The sequence below is a fragment of the Tricharina praecox genome (genome assembly GCF_024521635.1).
Source record: "Tricharina praecox strain CBS 144465 chromosome Unknown BZA05scaffold_2, whole genome shotgun sequence".
In the NCBI taxonomy this organism is placed as follows: domain Eukaryota; kingdom Fungi; phylum Ascomycota; class Pezizomycetes; order Pezizales; family Pyronemataceae; genus Tricharina; species Tricharina praecox.
The window spans coordinates 520799-540512 of record NW_026250404.1 but is presented as its reverse complement, the minus strand read 5'-3'; the positions used below and the strand labels follow the sequence as shown (position 1 = coordinate 540512).

General features: G+C 53.6%; 3 protein-coding genes across 3 annotated transcripts; 1 reads left to right on the top strand and 2 right to left on the bottom strand.

The window, feature by feature from the left end:
* The first annotated feature begins 7577 nt into the window (after positions 1–7577).
* BZA05DRAFT_101591 (bZIP transcription factor) lies at positions 7578–9695 on the top strand. Its single transcript, XM_051478477.1, has 2 exons — positions 7578–8496; positions 8573–9695. Exons 1-2 carry the CDS (start codon positions 7676–7678, stop codon positions 9606–9608), a joined length of 1857 nt encoding a protein of 618 aa, XP_051343387.1. The 5' UTR covers positions 7578–7675; the 3' UTR covers positions 9609–9695.
* A 5842-nt stretch (positions 9696–15537) lies between these two features.
* On the bottom strand, positions 15538–16573 carry BZA05DRAFT_101567 (PRELI-like family-domain-containing protein). Its single transcript, XM_051478476.1, has 2 exons — positions 16219–16573; positions 15538–16078 (listed from the first exon to the last, which is right to left on the bottom strand). The coding sequence occupies exons 1-2, from the start codon at positions 16369–16371 to the stop codon at positions 15671–15673; spliced, it is 561 nt and encodes a 186-aa protein (XP_051343386.1). The 5' UTR covers positions 16372–16573; the 3' UTR covers positions 15538–15670.
* Positions 16574–17110: 537 nt separating this feature from the next.
* On the bottom strand, positions 17111–18143 carry BZA05DRAFT_384210 (uncharacterized protein). Its single transcript, XM_051482300.1, has one exon. The coding sequence runs from the start codon at positions 18075–18077 to the stop codon at positions 17838–17840; it is 240 nt and encodes a 79-aa protein (XP_051343385.1). The 5' UTR covers positions 18078–18143; the 3' UTR covers positions 17111–17837.
* Positions 18144–19714: the final 1571 nt, after the last annotated feature.

Here is a 19714-nt window from a genome sequence, read left to right as displayed (position 1 = left end):
GATGCGGGAGGGGAGGGGGATGGAGGGGGGATGGTCGTGAAAGTGATGTCTCGTTTGGTTTGGTTACATACGAGGTGGGGCTGTAGAGTGAACGAGAGCAGAGTATCGATAATCGATATCGATCAACCCCACAGTCCGTTTATGCCGTGTTCTCTGTCACCCCTCACGCTCTGCCGTACTCTGCTCTGCTCGTGTGTTCGCGAGACACACACGGAGAAGAGGAAGAGGAAGAGGAAGAGGTGGTGCAAATCTATAGTATGATGTATCTAGAGTACGGGATGTACGGTGGTATGTATGTCATCCGCCCGCGTGGATTGGACGGATGCCAGATGGACACACGCTGCGACAGGCAGAGACACAAGGACAGGCAGAGACAGGCAGTGAACTGAAACCTCGAGATTCATGCGCAGGGTTGGATGTATATTTTTCTTTCTTTCCTTTTTCTTTTTTTCTCTTCCTCTGGCTCGCTCGCTCGCCGGTGCGTGGGTTGGGTGCGTGAGTGTTAACTAGGATGCCACACCTCCGTGTGGGTATTTCGGCAGATCTTCCCGTTCACCATCACCCACCATCACCTTTCACCCAGTTCCAGTTCTGTGTGTGGGTGTGCGATCTCTCTCTCTCCCTCTCTCTCTCACCCTCTCTCTCTCACCCTCTCTCCCTCTCTCGCGCACCTTTTGACGTAGAGTACGTACTGCCACCGATCGAGTTGGGAAGTCGCAGCCTGCTGGGTGTGGTGGGATGATGCACGCAGTGCAAGCAGGCAGGTTTTTTCTGGCCGGGATGCGCACTGCACTGCAGTGCACGCACGCTCGCTGGTCTTCTCTCATCTTCACCGCTGCCTCGTCTAGGTTCTGGCCGTGGGGAGGTTTGGGGGGTACCCACTAGAGTAGCAGTTACTCGAGTATGTAGAGGGGAGGGTGGTGAGGGGCAGGCAGGGAGGGGTGCGAGGGGTGCGAGGGGAGATGAGATGGATTAGATAGATTAGATCGATCATTGACCCTTGGAAGCTGGGTGTCTCGGGGATCGGGATTCGGAGCGGGCTCACCCCTGCAGGGAACGGAGACGGGGAGGGGCCGGGGGGAGGGGCACCACCAATGGGAAATACACGGGGCACGGGGGCACGGGGGCACCGGGGGCAAGGAGGGATATCAAACATCCGACGGAGAAGGTGCGAGCTGGGGAGACGGGCCAAGCTGGCACGTGCGTGCGGGCGAAAGAATTGTACCGAGTTCAGCCCCCGCTTGTATACGAGGCTGTACACACGGTATGTTTGTGACAAGGACGCTGACACTCCCAGCACCCAGCACCAGCAGCGAGATCATTCCTCCGCACGGATATGTACCACGGAGACTTGCCGGTGTTCCGGATCCGTCGTGAAGCTTCTGATCCGTCTCCTCCTCCGCCTCCTTCGCCTCCTCCGGTTCGTTGGATCGCGGGGTGTCATATGCCGATATCGATATCGATGATCTTCAGTACCCAAGTACCGTACCACATTCCCAAACACTTCCGGTACTTACATGGCAGGAGTACGAGTATGCTACTATATGGATAACGCGGCTGCCTCGACGTCCGCCTATGTATGTAGCATGTGATGTGATGTGCCATACGAAAATCAAACCCCGCCGTGCTTACTGTGGCTACCCAAGTACCTATCCGACATCGCTATCCTCAAGGCTGGCTCCATATCATATCACAGTTACATGTTACCTAGATATTCGACACCAGCCGCGTGACCGTTTGCTCCTCTCCTGCTCTCCGGCCGTGGCGCGACAAGGCTTGGCGTAGCTGAGTGCTGCCACTGGATGGTTGGATGGACCGTCTCCCGTCCCCGGTCTCGAGGAGGAGAGCTCGAGCTATGGCCTATACTACTACCCATCTATACATAGACTCGATACCGATCATGATCATGTCGCGCCGCCGCCGCACCGCGCCGCGCCTGATCTGATCTGAGCTGACGTCGGTCGCGGAGGGGTCGGGCGTAATTCCCCCTTCCAGTTGCTGTGACTACTGGTTACTGGTTACTGGCTACTGGCTGTTGGACACTGGACATCGAGCCTATGGTAGGTATAGGTACGGTAGCTAGGCTTCTATCGCTCTAGAGTAATAGTAGATAGGTTGAGCGCCGCTACACAGGATACTATAGAGTGGGTTGTGTATACATAGCATATATCCACTCTGCCGTAGATACATACTCTATGATATCACCACCACCAGCGGCACATGCAACGGATAGCCGGTACCGTACGCGGTTCGTTAAACGGTTCGATCGTTTCGTTTCCCTCGTTTCGTTTCCCCTGGTGGCGCAGGTTGGAAGAGGGGTCGGGGTGGAGGGGTCGGGAGTAGGCATGCTAGGTAGTCGGAGGGTGCCGTTGTTTCATCGCCTCCCAGCGATCCGCCGTTGTTTGGCCGTCGTTGCTTCGGTTTGTGCACGCGCGCTCGTACTCTACCGACCTCCATGTAGAGTACCCAACCCCACGAGGAAGAGCTCGCTTCGGCTCCGTCTCCCCACATGAGCGGAAAACTGTAACCCAACTGTTAGAGTACCCAAGTTACCAAAGTTGCCAAAGCTATGCTACCCTACCCTATCTACCCTACGAAGCGGAACCCTACGAAGGGGAACCCAAACCCAAACCCAAACCCAACCCAACCCAGCCCAACCCAGCCCTAGGCCGTCTACAGCCGGATCTACCATACCGTACATACCGTACTCTATGTGCTCTACTCTACTCTACGTTTCCTACGTAATGTGCATACTTGCCTACCAGGACGATCCACGTCCAATGGTTTAGTTTGGTTTGGGATCCCATCGTGCACCGTAGTGTGGTTATTGCCTAGTGCCCACAGCGGGTTTGGTTATACTTTCCGAAACGGCGAGCACTCGGCGTCGAGCACGAGGAGCACGGGGACAAGCACGGGGACAAGCACGGGAACGGCGGCGACGGTGGCGGGGAACGGGGGTAATCGCGGATGAGTGTGAGGGTGAGGATGAATGTGAGGTGAGGGTATTCTAGTGGGGGGTCATGCTCTGAGCAGCGCTGCACTGCGGCTGTAAGATGGGGGTCGCACCGCACCTTGCACCGCACAGTACGTCGACACTCGAGTATCTGTATGTGGTGCTCCGGTGTACACTACACTCCTCACTCCCGAGTCCAGAGTCCCCACACATCCATAATGCATTCCTGTGGCTCGCTCGCTCGTTCGCAAGTGGTCACTAGTCAGTCAGTCGAGCAGCCTCGACGACGATGAGGTAGTGCTGTAGACTGTGCTCGTCTGCTCGTCTGCCTGTCTGCCGGTTTGGGGGCCAGCCAAACAGACAGACAGACAGATTTGCTTTTTCTTCTCTTTTTTCTTTCCTCTCTCTTTTCTTTTTCTGTTACAAGGACGAGGATGGAGAGGGAGGGCTGTAAACTGTGAGGGCTGCGACGACGACGTCGACGGGACAGCTCACCAGTTCACACCCACTGGCAGCGACAGCTACAATTTGCACTCCGAGTCCTGGGTCTTTAATGCCCCATGGGCCCATGGGGGTTTTGAGATTTTGAGACTTTTTTCGCAGAATTCGCAGAATCGACCTGGCCTTGTTCTTGTTGTCTCGGTGATGAGATGGGCGAGGATGAGGTGGATAAGGTGGAGGAGATGGAGGATCTCCTGCTACCTCCGTGTGTATAGTACGCCTACGGACTTACTGGCCAGCCAGCTGCCGGAACATTTTCGTCTCCCTCTCCAGCCCTCACTCACTCACTCACTCACTCACTCACTCACTCCGTCCCCGTCTCTGCATACTCTGCATAGGTACTCTGCATAGGTACTCTGCATACATATATTTCACTCGGCGCAGGATAGAGTACTTCGTTATGTAGGGTATCGGAGTAGATAGGTTATGTACATATCTAAGCACTTGGTTATGTAGTATGTAGTATGTACTCAGATATCGATGCGGCATGTACGCAGATGTCTACATAATCTATCAGTGAAGCTTTACTTTATGTATGTAGGAGTCATGCCACTCCTCCGCTCCGCTCTGGTTGGGTGTATGTATGTCGATATGTATGTAAGTCAGAAGTATGTACGTAGTCCGCAGTCCGCAGGCCGCGATGGATTGTGGATGGATGGATTGTGGATGGATGGATTGTGGATGGATGGATTGTGGATGGATGGATTGTGGATGGATGGATTGTGGATGGATGGATTGTGGATGGATGGATTGTGGATGGATGGATTGTGGATGGATTATGGATGGCTACCGGTACTCTACATAGAGGATGACTGCCAGTAGAGTACGGATAGGGTGGATGGAGTCTGCACGCACCATCCATCCAGAGTCCGTGTGAGTGCAGAGACACTCGAGAGCTCTCCCATCGCCGGTGCAACTGTGCAGGCTGTGGATCACGCACTCACTCACGCACTCACTCCCTCCGTACTCCCTCCGTACTCCGTGGAGCATGCGTACAAAAAGATCTCGTGGAATCGTGGCATCGAGGCGGACATCCAGCCAGCCAGCCAGCCAGCATCCAGCCTGGTTTTTTCTTATTTTTTCTTCCTTTGTTTTTTTTTTTATTCTTTATTCCCTCGAAAGGAAATTTTCTTTTCTTTCTTAAAAGACAGAAGAAGGAATCGGATAATAGGAAGTGAGGACATCGTCCTCCTCGGAGTAGGAGTACTCGGGGAGGAGGAGTACTCTACCAGGAAGAAGAGAAGGGAACGAGTTACGGATTACGGATTACGGGGAATAGCTGGCGGGACGGGGGGAGGGGAGGGGAGTGAAGGGAGGGGTAACTCGAGATCCGAGAGCCTCCTACATGCTCCTCCTACTCCTCCTACCTCCTACTCCAGCATTATGAGCCCTCTCCCCCCCTTACCCCTCCCCCTCCTTCAATGAGTCCCTACCTACCTACATACCCAGGACCGGGCTTCCTGTCCGCAGACATACAGAGAGAGAGACGGAAAGAGAATGAGAAAGCTACGAGGCCTGGCCTTTCCGGCCAATGCACCCTGCCCTCCGCTTGGGCGAGCTGGATCAGTGGACCGGACCGTACTGGCTTGCCTGTCTGCCTGTGGGAGGAGCTGCACACACACAGACACCGCTCGCTGCAGAGTGCTCTAGGTGCCTAAGTACTGTGTACTACGGGGGTATACCCTAGGTAGAGGTATCCTATCCTATCCTGTAGGTGGGTGGGGGGTGAGCGAGCGAGTGAGCAAGAGAGAGGAAGAGAGAGGGTACTTTGGCGTGAGCGCGAGTGCGAGTAGGTAGAGTAGGCAGATGCCGTCTCGGAGGGAGGGGGGGCGAGAGGTATCATAGAGTCGAGTAATCGAGCGGAATGGGGCTTTGGCTCTGGGGGGAATCGGTGTGCGAGTCCTTCTGTCCTGTCCTGTCTCGTCCAGACTGTCTTGTCTCGCAGGCAGGCAGGGTCAGCACCGTCCGCCGCCGCCGTCCATCCACCATCTACCATCCGGCATCCAGCATTCACTGTCCGCCGTCCATCCATCCATCCACCACCCCATCCAGGCCAGCCAGCCAGCCAGGAAGCCAGATCGGACAGCCAACCATCAGGAGGGAAGGGAGCGAGCAAAGCCGGGTGTACGAGGAACCAGTGTGTGTGGGTGGGCGCGCGGAGAAAGATGCGCGGTCGCTCGCTCGCTCTCTCGCTCCCTCGAGGACACTGTATGGCTGGGTGTATGGATGGATGAACGGGGGGTGGGCAGTGGGCACTGGGTCGGGGAGGGGAGGGAGGGAGGGGGTGGTGGTTTTGGAATGTGGGCAAGGACGGGATACATATAGATACACGGATGGGATTGGACGAGGGTCGGGGGGGGGGGGGGGGGGGGGGGGGGCAGAGGATCAGAGGATCCGCAGGATCTGATTGATGGACGATGATGCTGATGGATGGATGGATGGGATATACCACTTGTAGAGCCTCGGATGGATGTAGGGTATGGGATCATGGGAGGTGTCGGCAAACCAGACGGTGCGAGTATTACGGTACGGCCTTGCACTTGACGCCCGATTAATTTTGGGAGCAGTTTGTTACGATTATTACGATCATTGTTATTATTGTGGATTATTATTATTGTTATTATTTCCTGGGTGAGGGGGGGAGAGGGGCGTTTTGGATGGTGGGGGGGTAGTGGGGTGGTTCTTTTTTTCCTTTCTTTTTTTCTTTCTTTTTTCTTCCCTTCTCGTTTGAGTGAGGGAGCATGACGGGGGGGATCAAAGCAAAGCAAAGCGAGGTGATCTTCTTGTCTCTAAGGGAAGAATTGGAGCGAGCGAAGGCAGAAGAGCGAAGCAGCGCTCACGGACGATCTGGAGGATTGGGGGGAGGGGGGGGATGCTGGACACTTCTGGTATGGTATGGGTACATACTGAATCGGTAAGGGTATGGATATGGATATGGATATGGATATGGGTAGTTCGGGCGGTGGTTTTGAGTGGGCTGTGGAGGAGGAAGACGGAGGGAGGAGGGAGGATAGTTACAGCGTGAGACGGGAGAGGGGGCGATGTGAATGGTTCTTTTTTGGAACTTCCACCCAATCGACACCCCTGGTTCCTTACTCTCTGCCAACGAATCAGTAGCCCCCCCCAGCACCTGCAGCTTTTTTATACCCATGCGCGACGAGCAGAAGCAACGGACGAAGCAGACAGCCAGAGCCAGGCAGGCAGGCCAGGCAGGCAGGCAGGCCAGGCAAAGTGAGCGCTATGTGGAGTCGCAGAGCAGCAAGCAGAGCAGCAGAAGTAGCAGAGTAGCAGGACAAGAAGCAGCAGCAGCAGCGGCAGCAGCAGCGGCCAGGCAGGCCAGGCGGGAGGAGCACCACCACCACCATCACCACCATCACCAGCACCAGCACCAGCATCAATAGAGAACCAGCACCAGAACTAGAACCGGCACCAGCACCAGCACCAGCGCCAGAACCAGCTCCCACATCCCCCCCCCCAAGCTCCGACAAGCACCAACAGCACTGGTGATCTGATCCGCCCGAACAGTCCTTGACGGCGGTTTTCGCTCTTCCCGCCCTTCCAGCCCATCCAACCACAGCGTAGCCTCTCCGTCTATCTACTCTCCTGCCCTCCTACCCTACCACACGCTTCTCTACCCACACCCTCCCTCCGGAATCGAACGAACGCTACCATCTGCACCCGGCTACAATACCACCCACCATTCACCATTCACCCTCACACTCCGCACACCCACACCCACACCCACCCCCCCCCCCCGGAACTCGCTCTCTATCCGCCCAGTTACCACGCCCCCGTCTCCTCCTCTATTCACCTCCAAACTCCCCCATTATTCCAAGCCCGCTGCCATACTTATACCCCAACCCCCACCGCGTACTCGATAGATCCTCTTCTCTTCCGTTTTCCCCTCCCCTCACGTTACATACGCTCGACACCGCCCTTCCCCCCTCCTCCTCCCACCACCACCCACCACCTCCTCCTCCTCCACCCCCTCGACGGAAACAAAGTGACAACCCCTCTTGTCTAAATAGACTGTTGTCCTCACGTATCCGCGATACCGAAAAAAAAATCAGATTATAATATCTCCTCCTCCCTCGCTCAATTTCACGACACCGTAAATCCGATCACAACAACTCCCCAACAATCCCGATCCACACCCACACTCCCCCCTCCCCTCCCCCCTCCAAACAGCCTTAAATCTTCCTACAGAATAAGAAGATCGAAATGGCTTCCGCATATCACCCGTTCCAGATGGATCACTATATCCAACAGAACCTGTCCGTAGATACCCGAAGATCACTCTTCGACGATGATGACTCGTCAATCCTCGACGATAACATCCTCGACAGCAACACCCTCCTCGATTCCGCCCTAGATTTCCCTTCCATGGACCGACGGAGAGGTGAGGCGATCGACGCTAACGGCATCTTCTCGCCGTCGAATGAGTGGGACTTTGATCACGACATGGGCATGGCTGGTCCTGCTGACGACTCCACGCCCGTACCCGCGGCTACTTTCGAGCACAGCAACGGCACAAACAACCCCTTCATCAAGCTAGAACAGGCCCAGCCCACATACGCACAGCAGCACAACTGGTCGTCGAACGGTGCTTCGGGATCGTGCACGCCCACAGTGTACGACAACAACACTTTCAATGGCTTTGATGAGAGCGGTGCCTATCTGGCTCCGGCTTCTGGTGCCCAGGGTGCTTTCGACAACAACGTCCACATCCCACCACACACCGTGTTCCAATCTGGTGCTTCGATCCCTTCGTCGCCCTCCAAGAACTGGGATGGTGCCGGCCCCGCCGACCACGATGGCCCGTCCATGGCTAAGCGCATGCGCCCGTCGAGCCCCGGTCCCCGATCGCACTCTCCCCTCCACGTCGTACGACGAGATGGAATCCGCAAGAAGAACGCCCGCTTCGACATCCCTGCCGAGCGGACCTTGATGAACATCGACCAGCTCATCGCTCGGTCCCAGGACGAGAACGAGATCAAGGAGCTCAAGCAGCAGAAGCGATTGCTCCGAAACCGACAGGCAGCGTGAGTAATTCAGGATTACGACATGTAATCTCCTCCACCTCATCTTGGCGTGTACTGACAAAATTTGCCCCTCCAGTCTCGATTCTCGCCAGAGAAAGAAGCAGCACACTGAGCGTCTCGAGGAGGAGAAGAAGCTTCACAGCACCATCATCCAGGAACTCGAGGACAAGCTCCAGCAGATGACCATGCAAGACGAGCAGATGCGCCAGAGGTTCCAGGAGGTTGCTCGCGAGAGGGACTTCCTTCAGCACAAGTGCGAGACCCTGCACATGGAGAAGGAGGATATCGTCCGTGCCCACACCTTGGAGACCGGCGAACTCCGCAAGAAGAACACCTTCCTGCAGGATCAGCTCCACAAGGTTCAGGACAACATGGACCGCACTCCCATGGCCCACCAGCACAGCTCTTCGGGTTTCAGCGATGCGTTCGACTTCGAGGCCGACTTCGATCTCGATGGCGACTGCTGGAACGAGCCCATGATCCACGAGATCAAGCAGGAGAAGGTTGCCCCCATGGAGTCCGAGAAGCCTGCCGCCCCCGGCCTGTTGCTCATCCTTCTGTTGTGCGGTGCTCTGGTTGCGTCCTCCAAGACGTCCATCTCTGCCCTGCCCCCGCTTCCCAAGCAGCTCCAGTCCGCTTCGGCCTCGGTGCTCCAGAACATCTTCCAGGATGCTGGTGTCTCGGAGGTTGGCCGTGTCGAGTCCATCGACGTCTCGTCTTCCGACTCGTGGATCGTTGCCAAGTCTGAGGTTCCCCAGATGGTCGGATTGGAATCCACCATGAGCGTCCTCAACTCCTTCGACAAGACCACCCCAGAGCAGCAGCGCGAGCAGTTCATGCAGTTGACTCCCGCCGAGTACAACGACGTGACCTCCAACAACTTCCTCCGCGAGCCCGAGCCCGTCAACCAGCGAAGCCGCCGCCGCATCCAGGAGAACCTCGCCAACATGAGGAACTCCAAGCAGACCGCTGCCGAGGTTTACACCCGTTCGCTCATGTGGGACCGTGTCGACGCCGAGGTTGTCCGTCGCTTTGCTGCCTTCGCTCGTCAGGCCCAGGCATCTGGTGCAAGCGGAAACGAGGATGGTTCCGGCGCAGCCGCCCACTCATAGAGTGTTCATCCCGTCCCGGCTGGCCTAGCCCAGCAACCTTATCGACTTGTTGAGCATACCTTCGTCGTGTCGCTCACATCTTTCCTCTCCTTGCTTCATCTCTCTCCTATTCTTGTCTATTAGCGGGGTTTGCTTTTTTTTCTTCCCTTTTTTTTTCTTCCAGTTTTTGTCCTTTTAGGTTTTGGTCTGCGCTTTTTTGCTTTTTCTTACGGTTGAGACGTGTGATGTTGGTGACGAAATTGAAGACTTGGGGGCACCATGGAGAACCGGACTTGTGACTGCAATTTTTTTTCTTGCTCTTTTCTTTCTATTTACACGGGACAGGTTTTGCATTCTTGTTTTTGGGTTCTGCGAGTTTTGCGTCTACTTGCGTCTGCTTTTGGTCTGCTTTTTTTCGGTTGTTCTTTTTCCTCTTCCTTTCCTCTGTACTTTTTTGTGCTCCTGCGACTTCGCATTTCTTCTTGTGAGGTCGTAGCAGGACTACCTGTTCCTCTCTCTGTTCCATCTTCTTCCCTCTGGTTTGGCTTGCGTTGGCTTTTTTTGCTTTCTGTTTTTTCTCTTTTGCTTTTATTGTTTTGGGCGGGATCTGTATGTACAAGTGCTTGACAGGCACACTGGATGGACGGACCGGCGGCGAGGGAGGGAGTCATCCACGACCACTCACGAGCAACGAAAGACACGCGAACCACGAACTTACGAACTTACGACCGATACGAAATTACGACACCCACGACCGATTACGAATTTCCTTTTCTACACCTACTACCACACCACCTCGGATTTTTCTTTCACACATACATCTTGTTGGTTCGGAAGACCGGCCTTCAACATCATCATCATCATCAACCAGACGACTGCTGCAGACTTGCATGCCCCATACATCATTTCCTATGTTGCCGACCTCGGCCTACAAAATTCTCTCTTGCCTGGGGAGTCGATCTCCTCTTTGTCTCGTGTTTTTATTTGATTTAATACTTTTTTTCTCCTTTTATTCTACACGTCATGGGACCGTCGGAGAACCACATGTTTCCGCTTTTTCTTTATTATATCTAGGGGGATCTGTTTTTTTGTGATTCGAAGATTCTATTCTGGTACATCATTTTTTGTGTTGTTCTTTACGTTTGGAGTGGAGTAAGAAGTAGACAGTTAGTGCTAGACTGGTCCAGCCAAATAATTATTCGAGATGTTTCACAAATGAATCCAAGTGACTGAAATTGAATTGGATGTTTGAAGAGAACATCAATTTAATGTTGTATCCGGCCCGAGGGTGATGAGATCCTTGTGAAGATTTGTAGCCGAGTCATGGGAGCGAGTGAGATATTGTGCTCCGAGAATCTTCGGGATGGAGCTATTTCCGAGGAATTCAGATCTTGTTGCTGTCATAAACTTGGAAGATAGCAGTGGAAGTAGTAGTTACTTGTTTCTTTTTTGTTTCTTCGTTCCGCAGTCGACCCTGAGGTGGTGGGTGGTCGAGTGCGATCTCATGGTTTGGATTAAGATCCTACCCGTGTTCCTGCGAGTTTGCGAGTCTGCGACCACTCGGAAAAGACCAGAGACGCCGTGGTGGGCTCCGTGCCAGCTTAGGGTCGGAGTCCGGACGAGCACCGTACGTAAATGGTGGACGCCGGATTCCTAGGCCGATCTATACCAGTACGGGCTGGGCCGATCTACCAGTGTATGTAGGAACTTGTCGGTTAGGTGTGGTGTCAGGTGTAGTGTATGGTGTATGTATGGTGTATGTACATCCGCCGAACATCCGCCGAACGACAGGAACCTGGAAGAAGATAAGTCTTCTGGGCGTCCTATCCTCCCATCCTACTACGTGAAACATCTTACGTGAAGAGAATGGGCTCGCGAGAATGGGCTGGTGATGTAGTTTACCTTTCTAGGTACTACGGGGAGTAGGTAGTAGGTAGTAGGTAGTAGGTAGTAGGTAGTAGGTAGTAGGTAGTAGGTAGTAGGTAGTAGGTAGTAGGTAGTAGGTAGTAGGTAGTAGGTAGTAGGTAGTAGGTAGTAGGTAGTAGGTAGTAGGTAGTAGGTAGTAGGTAGTAGGTAGTAGGTAGTATCGAGTATTGAGTGGGCTCCGAGACCACAGGACGCTGAGACGACGGTTTCAACTTTCGAGACCCGATGTACCGCCGTACCAGTAGTTACATATGTACCAGGTATGTAGCATGTGGGAACATGATCCAGACCCACCAACAGTTAGTCAGTTAAAATGGGAATACTGGTTTAAACAGTTCAGTTCAGTTCTGGCTGATTTTGTTCCCGGTTCATGATCAGTTGGGAAGTACAGAGGCTGTCAGTTCCCAGATGGTTTAGGTACATAAGTCTGGCAGTTGTTCCCGGGAAAAAACTGGCAGAACTGTCAGTTCAGCGCTTGAATTGGCAGTTCAGCCAGGCCAGCCAAAGTGGGCGAGATTATGTAGGCTCCTACATATGGTCACGGAAAAAGCGGTAGAAAATGGATTCTGTATCATACTAGTTTTGAATTACTACTCTGATGCTACCTAGTACCTAACCATACAGGGAGTACGGCGATTGAGCTTCTTAATACTATACTCTCCAGAGCTTCAAACCTCTTGGTACCTACTACCTAGGGAATGCCGATGATCAGTAAGAATCATCTTGCACTCGGAGAACAGGCGTTCAACCTCGACGACATGGCTGGAATAGGTAGACAGAATGACAACCGCCATTCAGCCGAGGTAAGGAAAACGACGTTGCTGGCGCGGTTGAATTCCAGCCAGCCATCATTCGATCGCGCGCGGCAGGACGGTTTCGAACATTCAACATTCCTCTCGACAGGCAAGGAACAATAGGTAGTCCTGGAGCTAGCTCTTCAACCGGCGCAGCGTGCTGCATAGGTAGGTAGGTAGCTGGTGAGATAATAGTAGCGACTGCGCGCATGGGTGGTGGGTTGTACATAGGCGATTAGATTAGCCAGTGGGTTATATGTGGTGGCGACAGATTTGGCACAAAGCCTCACTGAACTAACTGATGGGACAAGCAGTTTTCACAGTGCAAAATTTAGCAGTTGGTTCAGTTTGCTAGTTGGTTCAGTTCACTATCCCCCCAACAGTTGGTTGGTACGGGAACACCCCCGATTTGTTCCCAGTTCGAACTATTGGAGGGTCTGGTCCGAACATCGGTGCGCTGCGAGGACCCATTGGCTATGTACCTATACCGATCGGGTCCGGGTTCGGGTCGAGGAGGGTCGGGGAGAGTTGGTGACGGAAGAGGAGGGTTGGCGTAGGGCTACCGGTAGTTCGTCCGTCCGTCTCGTCCGTCCGCCCCGTCCGCCGGGATTGGTCGTGTTGGCACGTGTTGGCATTTCAGCGTGGTTTTCGGTCAATTGGCCTCTGGGTATCAGTGCTAGGTAGACTCGACGGTTGGCGGTCGGTGGTGGTTCGGTTGGCTCTGTAGGTATGTACTAGTAGCATCGACAGTGCCCTTGGGCCTTGGAATGAACGATCGACTACTCGTAACGCACCTGCACCCGTACTGTATTGGTTGTGGGGTTGTGACTCCTCGTGGGGATGGATGTTCATCGAGGTGTAAGCACTGTTGCTCACTCGCTCACTCACTACCATGATGTTGATGTTGACCGGTCACCGGGTGAGCACTGAGAACCCGCTCTCTCACTCCTCCTTTTCCTTCGCCGCTGACAGAAACCCATAGCCTCTGGGATACAAAGCCTGTCCTGAGGCGTGACGACAACTCTTTGGATCCTCTTCCCGTAGGTATTGATCTTGGCGCCGCTGCTACGGCTCATCCAGTTACATACATGTTACCTGCTCTGCCAATGAGAGAGGAGATCGGCACGTCATTGCAAACGGAGGAAGTCAAGATGTACTCTACCGTAACTCTAGGGCAGCATGAGTGGTGTACATAACGTACTCCCTTCCTGCCACCCTCATCGGACGGAGATGGTCTTTCGGTCCAAGCGATCCCATCCCGAGGTGGAGAGACGTCAGTATAGTAGGGTACATATTACGGTCAGGATAGCTCCCACTTGCCACGGAACCGTTGGTTCCTGACACACCGTGATGCCGATAGGTAGCTTTCCCGCCCATCCGCAAAGAACTCACGGTAACCTTCCTCTGCATTCTCGGTGCCCATCATCACGGTAAAAAAACCCCCCGATAATCATCCCAAGCTCGTCACCTGGACGGCGGCTGCGATTGCGCGTCTATGTACCGCCTCAAGTTCCAAAGGTCCTTGTCCTGGAGGTCAGCTCTACCTACCGCAGAGGAGTTGGGTAAAAGTTAGGTAACTACCACCGACGTCAACGGAACCAAGGACCATCCTGCCACTAGGTATCTGGGTAGATAGTAAACCCGCATCAAAGCGATCACGCCCAACGCCTGCTCTTTAGCATCACCGGAGATGGCGAGACGTGACCGATCGACCTCGGGTCTTTGTGAACCATCCGCTAGAGCGATATCGGGCCGCTGGCGGACATTCTTCGGCCGCGATGCCCTGACCGCCCACGGCTCCAGCGATATCTATAAGTTATTTCATAGCTTGTCGGCCCTCCTCCCCGTGGTCCCCGTAGTCCCCGTCGTCCCCGTCGTCCCCGTCGTCTCCATAATCCCCATCGTCGTGCCGCTCCCGAGTCCTGACTGGTACATACCTACTTTGTATGTACACATGAGATCGTCACGGCTATTCCAACTTCCTGGTCTTTCCCGAAAGCCTCTCTCCCCGAAAGCCTCCCTCTCACGAGTCTACGACCTCCATCCCGCAAGCCCGAAGAACGCCATCATGAAGTTCTCGTTTTCGCCACACCGAGAGTGAGCGGCAGCATCGTCGGCTCACGGTTCCTAGCAGGAGCGAAGCTTAGAACCCCCCGTCCCCGTGCGAGAGGACCACGGCCCCGTCAGGAGATGGATGGATGGATAATCGGGGGCAAAGTGAAGGAATCCTACCGAACCCCACCGATTTTGATAGACTACCAACTTGCCGGATGGGCGGGGGGCAAAAATCGAGTGATACACTAGTAATGCCACTCCGACGCCCCCTTCACGTCAACCGATCAACCGGTCCTGTGCCCCCTGCACCCCCTACCCTCCTCAACCCCATCGCCCGCCGGTTTCCCGTCTGGCTGACTGACTGGTTGGCTCGAGCGATCGGCTCGGCTGACCAGAAACATGGCAGAGTTGCCCCCCCTTCCCCTCGACGACATCACCGACCGAGCCCGAACCGACATCACCCGGCAAGGGGTGGACACAGGAAATCAAGTATCCCTCCGACCCCGGTCAGCCACCGAATCACCCATGACCTCAGCTCCCCTTTCTTCCCGTGTGGCTCGTAGTTGCCAACATACGGAATCTTGTTTTTTCCCATCTCATCTTCTAGAAGGATGGCAGTGCAGGAACGGAAAAAAATTCCCTGACGATCTCAATTTACGAGATGGCAAAGCTGGATTTCTGGATTTTACTGTTGCATCACTTTCACATCACTTTGCGAACATACGAAAAGTGTCTAGATGGGAGATTCGCAAGAGAACAGTAATAGTAAAACCAATCGTCATCTCATATAGGTAGTTGAGTACATAAGTTGAGTAGTTGAGTACCCGAGACAAAGATGGCTACATAGCAGACTTTTTGTGTTGAATGGGTAAAGACTTCCGGAAAAAAAATGTAAATGCTAAACACCTTGGACCCCCAAAGAAAAAAACAAAGGAGACAGGAAAGAACTGGAAAAAAGAAAACGACTTTTGCCAAACTCCTGAAATTTGAAAGACAAAGGAAAAAAGAAAAGGAAAGCAAAAATCTAGAACAAGCCCATCCATGTTGTATTTGATGAATGTAAACGCGGAGCTTTCTAGAATCCGGGAAATGCAATAGAAAGGTAGGGAAGTGTAATGGCGGTGGTAATGTACACTGAAGGTCTGACGGATCGAGGTGTATGTTGAATCGGAGGGGAGGTAGTAGGACCGGTCTAAAGGGGGAAGAAGGAGGTATATCGGACGGCTATGTGGATTTTGAATCGCTAAAATCAATAAGGGGTGAGTGATTGTGTGTCGTCTCGTCGTTACCGATCCCGCTGGACCACCCTTATGCCTCCTCTTTATGACCTTCCTTCATCTCCCTGAACGCTTTTGAGCTCATTTCTAGCACCGCCTCGAAGCCCTGGCGTCCCTTCTGTGCGTTCTGGCCGAACCGCTCAACGCTCCATTCCTCGACGGCGTTACAGATCCTCGAAAAGGCTCCGTACGCAGTGATGGACGCGTCCTGTGTGAACACCGTCTTGCTGTCGGGATGATCCGGATGGGGTGTGTACACCACCGTCTCCTGTACCGACATGATGTTCGAACCGGTCAGGTTCACCGAGCGGAGCACCACTGTTTTCGTGCGCGGGTCGACTTCAGAGACTTCGCGGACGTAGGAAACTTCAGCGCCGGTGAGCCTCATCAGCCATCTGGGTGCGTTCTGTTTGCATGTGATGAGACGTTCCGAACGGAGCTAGCGGGTGGAAAGTTAGTTTATGCTTTTTGTTTATGCGATGGCGAAGATGAGGGAAGGGGGGCGGTCGATGCCGGTGGTGAATGTGTGCAATGGGGGGGATTGGAAGCTGATAGCTGATAGCTTCGGGAGAGACTCACGATACCCGTGCTAGGGTCAACACTGCGGGCTAGGGTGTCGACGGCGATCACATGCGTGCTCTGGGTGTTCCAAGCACAGTATTTCCGCCAGTTCGCAACCGAGACGTTCGCCCAGGAGTAATCGAACGTGCAGGTGTTCTCGAAGACTCTCATTGTGGCGGAGTGTGTGGGGGTTGTGTGAGTGTTTGGAAGCAGTAGTTGTGGTTGTGTGTTGAAGTTGGAGGGAGGGAGGGGGGTTGTTGTTTGAGGTTGTAGTTGGAGATGAGGTTTGATAGTTGAGGTTGTAGGGTTGTAGGGGTGTGGTCGGTGGTAAGAGCGAGTGTTCGAGTTGATGGTGGGGTAGTAGTGGATTTATTGGGTGTCGTGTGAGGTTGAAGAGGAGGAGAAGAAGGGAGAGTTGGTTGGTGGATGATGACTACGTTTAAGCAGCTCGGTCATGTAAGTTTTATCGCTTGGTTCGGGACTTGTAGGGGAAAGATTTGAAGTGTGAGCGAGCAGGGTTTTTTTTTCTTTCTCGATGGCGTTCTCTGCTTTGGGGGGATGTGTCGCGACTAAAACTATCCGGGCGATAACCCGAACCCGAGCAGCCAATCAGCGACGGGGCTACGGCGGGTAGGGTGAAAGGAGGTCTGGGGCAACGGAAACTTCTGCGTGACAGGAAATCCTGCAGGGCGGATAGGCGGGGCAATGACGGGCGGGCGAGAACACTCGCATGTGCTTCGATTGATTAATCTTGTAATCGTGGAGAAAAAGGGCGCTGGATAAGGGCAGGGGAGTTCGAGAATCACGGAGTGGGCGATGGAAGCCGGAGAAGAGAAGCTGAAGAAGAAACGAAGAAGAGAAGCCGAAGAAGAAGAAGAAAAGAAGATTCTCCCGCCGATGAGCTGCGCCGTGAGGAGACGATTCTTCTACCGAGCATCCAAAGAAGCAATTCTCGACGCTCGTGATCCGGTGGAATGGCAATCATGGATTTCGCCTGCACCCGTCTGCAAACCCCGCACGAGAGTCAACTCAATTCAATTACGAGCTCCGCATTCTAGTTAACTAGCTCTCCTTGGTCCATACAGCTCCCACAGCACCCTCTCTCTCCACCTCAGCGTCCACCTCAGTTCTAACTACCGGCCCCTCTTTTCTCGGAAAGCGTCCACAACCACCGTTATGGCCTCCCCCGTATCGCCCCGCTTAGACGATCCTCCTCGCTCCTCGCAAACATCCTGAAATTCACCCAAGATTTCACCAGCCGCAAAGCCGTCCTTAGCCATCGCTACGGTTCGTCGAAACGTATCGGACTACTCTACCTACTACCGGTACTGTAGAGTACCTAGGGCCCTTATACCTCCCTCCACCTGCGGACGTATCTGCCGCTACTCCTCCTACCCGAAGCCTTCGTTCCCCTTGCTCTACGCGTGGCCACGGTCTGCCTCGCCAGGCTTATCCGCCGTGACAAGTTACAACTCGGATGGACAGCTTCGTTCTCGCAGAGGGGTCTGAGGCCTGTCTTGAAATACACACCTCCTATGTCGAGTACTCTACAAACGCCCTGCGCGGAAATTAGTCATATGCTCTGTCCCCCTTCTCTTACGGTAAAGTTCTAATCGAGCTTTGATGTCCGATAGAACTTATACACAGTATAAATAGAAGATTCCATATGGGCGGTGGAGATGATGAGAGGCATAGCAATAGGATGGCTCGGATTGCCTACTGGCGCTGTCGAGTGATATCGTAAGGTATGGGCCTAATGATTGCTCGGGGTCTCCATCTATGGCTACTAGTACTTGCAGAGCTTCTGCTCTCCTGGAAAATATAATGAGCGAGCTCAAGAACTTCCTACGAGCGAGCTCTGGTGATTTTCGCATCATATAGCTGCAGTCGTCGGTGCTGGATATTCAACTGGCTTCCTAGGGTACCGTAGATCTCGTTCCTTCTGTGCATAGCTACGATCCCATCGATCTTCACTGCTATGTACAGTACCATACCGGTAGGTACCAGTCGTCTGCCTCCAATCCCTGAAATCCAGAGTGTTGATCCTCCGGCTACATACATGTACCTGTCAACCCGCTACCGCCGTAATAAGTGCAAAAACACAGCACGAATGGAATCCAGAAACGAACGTCTGGAATCATGATTCATTCCTTACGGCTTTGCATAATGCCGATGGGCATGTTCATATGTTGATCCCTTTAGCTCAGAAACGTCTTGCTTGATGTCACAGACTTCCTTCTCAACCTCCACGATACAGTATCCTTCTTGAGTTCCTCCTTAATCCCATCAATCTTTGTATTGGAGCGTGCCGCTGTTTAGTTTGAATAACCTGCTCTAGGATAGAAGCAGAAAAATTGCGGTTTGCCATGGCATTGAATCCAAAGGGAAAAGGAGCTTCGCCAAGTCGAACTTGAACAGTTCGAGCACACAGCATCTTTGTGATTCAACGAGATCGTGATCCGAGAATTCAACCAGTCCGAATGGTGCCCGGGATTTGTAGTCCAGTCCAGTCCAGTCCAGTCCTCCGCGGGTGTGCCATCGGTCCGTCCGGGACAGAAGCTGAAATGACTGGCTGCTGGCTGGGCACGAAGAGATGGCCAATGGACGGATAATTATACTGCCAACAAGGACTTGCGTTCGGGTCTCTTGTTTGCTGTGAATATCAAGTGAATCCTCAGCGTCCAGCCCAGATATCCCGATAATCCTTGCCTGGACGGATTGAATTATGATGGTGCAGTCCGAGGCGTTATCGATCACTGACTAGACGCCCTACCTATAGACTTGCCTGATCGTGAATAGTAGTTGACTGTCTCGATGCTGCCTGCTGTGGGATCCCTGATTGCCTATCTCCATGTGGTTGCTATATACCTACATGTTACTGCTGACAGTTCCGCTCCGCTTTCTTCTCAGATACCGGTAGTGGGGTTGAATTGACTTCGACGCTTCTAAACCGAGTGCGGGATAGTTACTTCCCTACACACACGACCGTGGCCAAGCCCCACGCGACCCGTAGTTTTAATCCCTGCACCACATCTCTGTGTCGTTGTTCCGCCAAGCTTCACATGCAGCGTTCTATACCAATCCTGCATCCGGGACGTTCTCATTTTTACGCCTTACATATGTAAAATCCACGAAATCCGCGTTCCAGCAAACTGGAGACAGAGGAAAGGCCGTTACATAACGCAAGCAGGCCTGGCAGGGTGCCGAAAGTCAGCCCTGAGCATCCACAACCTGTCCAGGGACCGGAGCAGGTTAGTTAGAGGCCGGCGTGAAAAGTGAGACTGCTCTGGAGTCTGGGCTATGTAGGGCACGACAGGCGGGACTGGGACGCCTGTATGTACGAAAGGCGAGTAGCCGCGAGCTTAACGTGATGGTTGTCACCAACAACTTAAAAAGCGCTTAGCTAAGTAAGGGTACTTGCCGGCCCTTGAAGAAAATGGCAACTTCCGTGCCCCACATCCATCCCACCATCGGACTCACACGCCCTGCTCGCCGCCGCCGCCGCCGCCTGTCC

Excerpts from the sequence above, each read along its gene's own strand:
- BZA05DRAFT_101591 (XM_051478477.1), top strand. The coding sequence starts at position 7,676 with ATGGCTTCCGCATATCACCCGTTCCAGATGGATCACTATATCCAACAG. Across the intron at positions 8,497-8,572 it reads CTCCGAAACCGACAGGCAGC|TCTCGATTCTCGCCAGAGAA; the intron begins GTGAGTAATTCA and ends TTGCCCCTCCAG.
- BZA05DRAFT_101567 (XM_051478476.1), bottom strand. The coding sequence starts at position 16,371 with ATGAGAGTCTTCGAGAACACCTGCACGTTCGATTACTCCTGGGCGAAC. Across the intron at positions 16,079-16,218 it reads TTGACCCTAGCACGGGTATC|CTCCGTTCGGAACGTCTCAT; the intron begins GTGAGTCTCTCC and ends TCCACCCGCTAG.
- BZA05DRAFT_384210 (XM_051482300.1), bottom strand. The coding sequence starts at position 18,077 with ATGATGCGAAAATCACCAGAGCTCGCTCGTAGGAAGTTCTTGAGCTCG.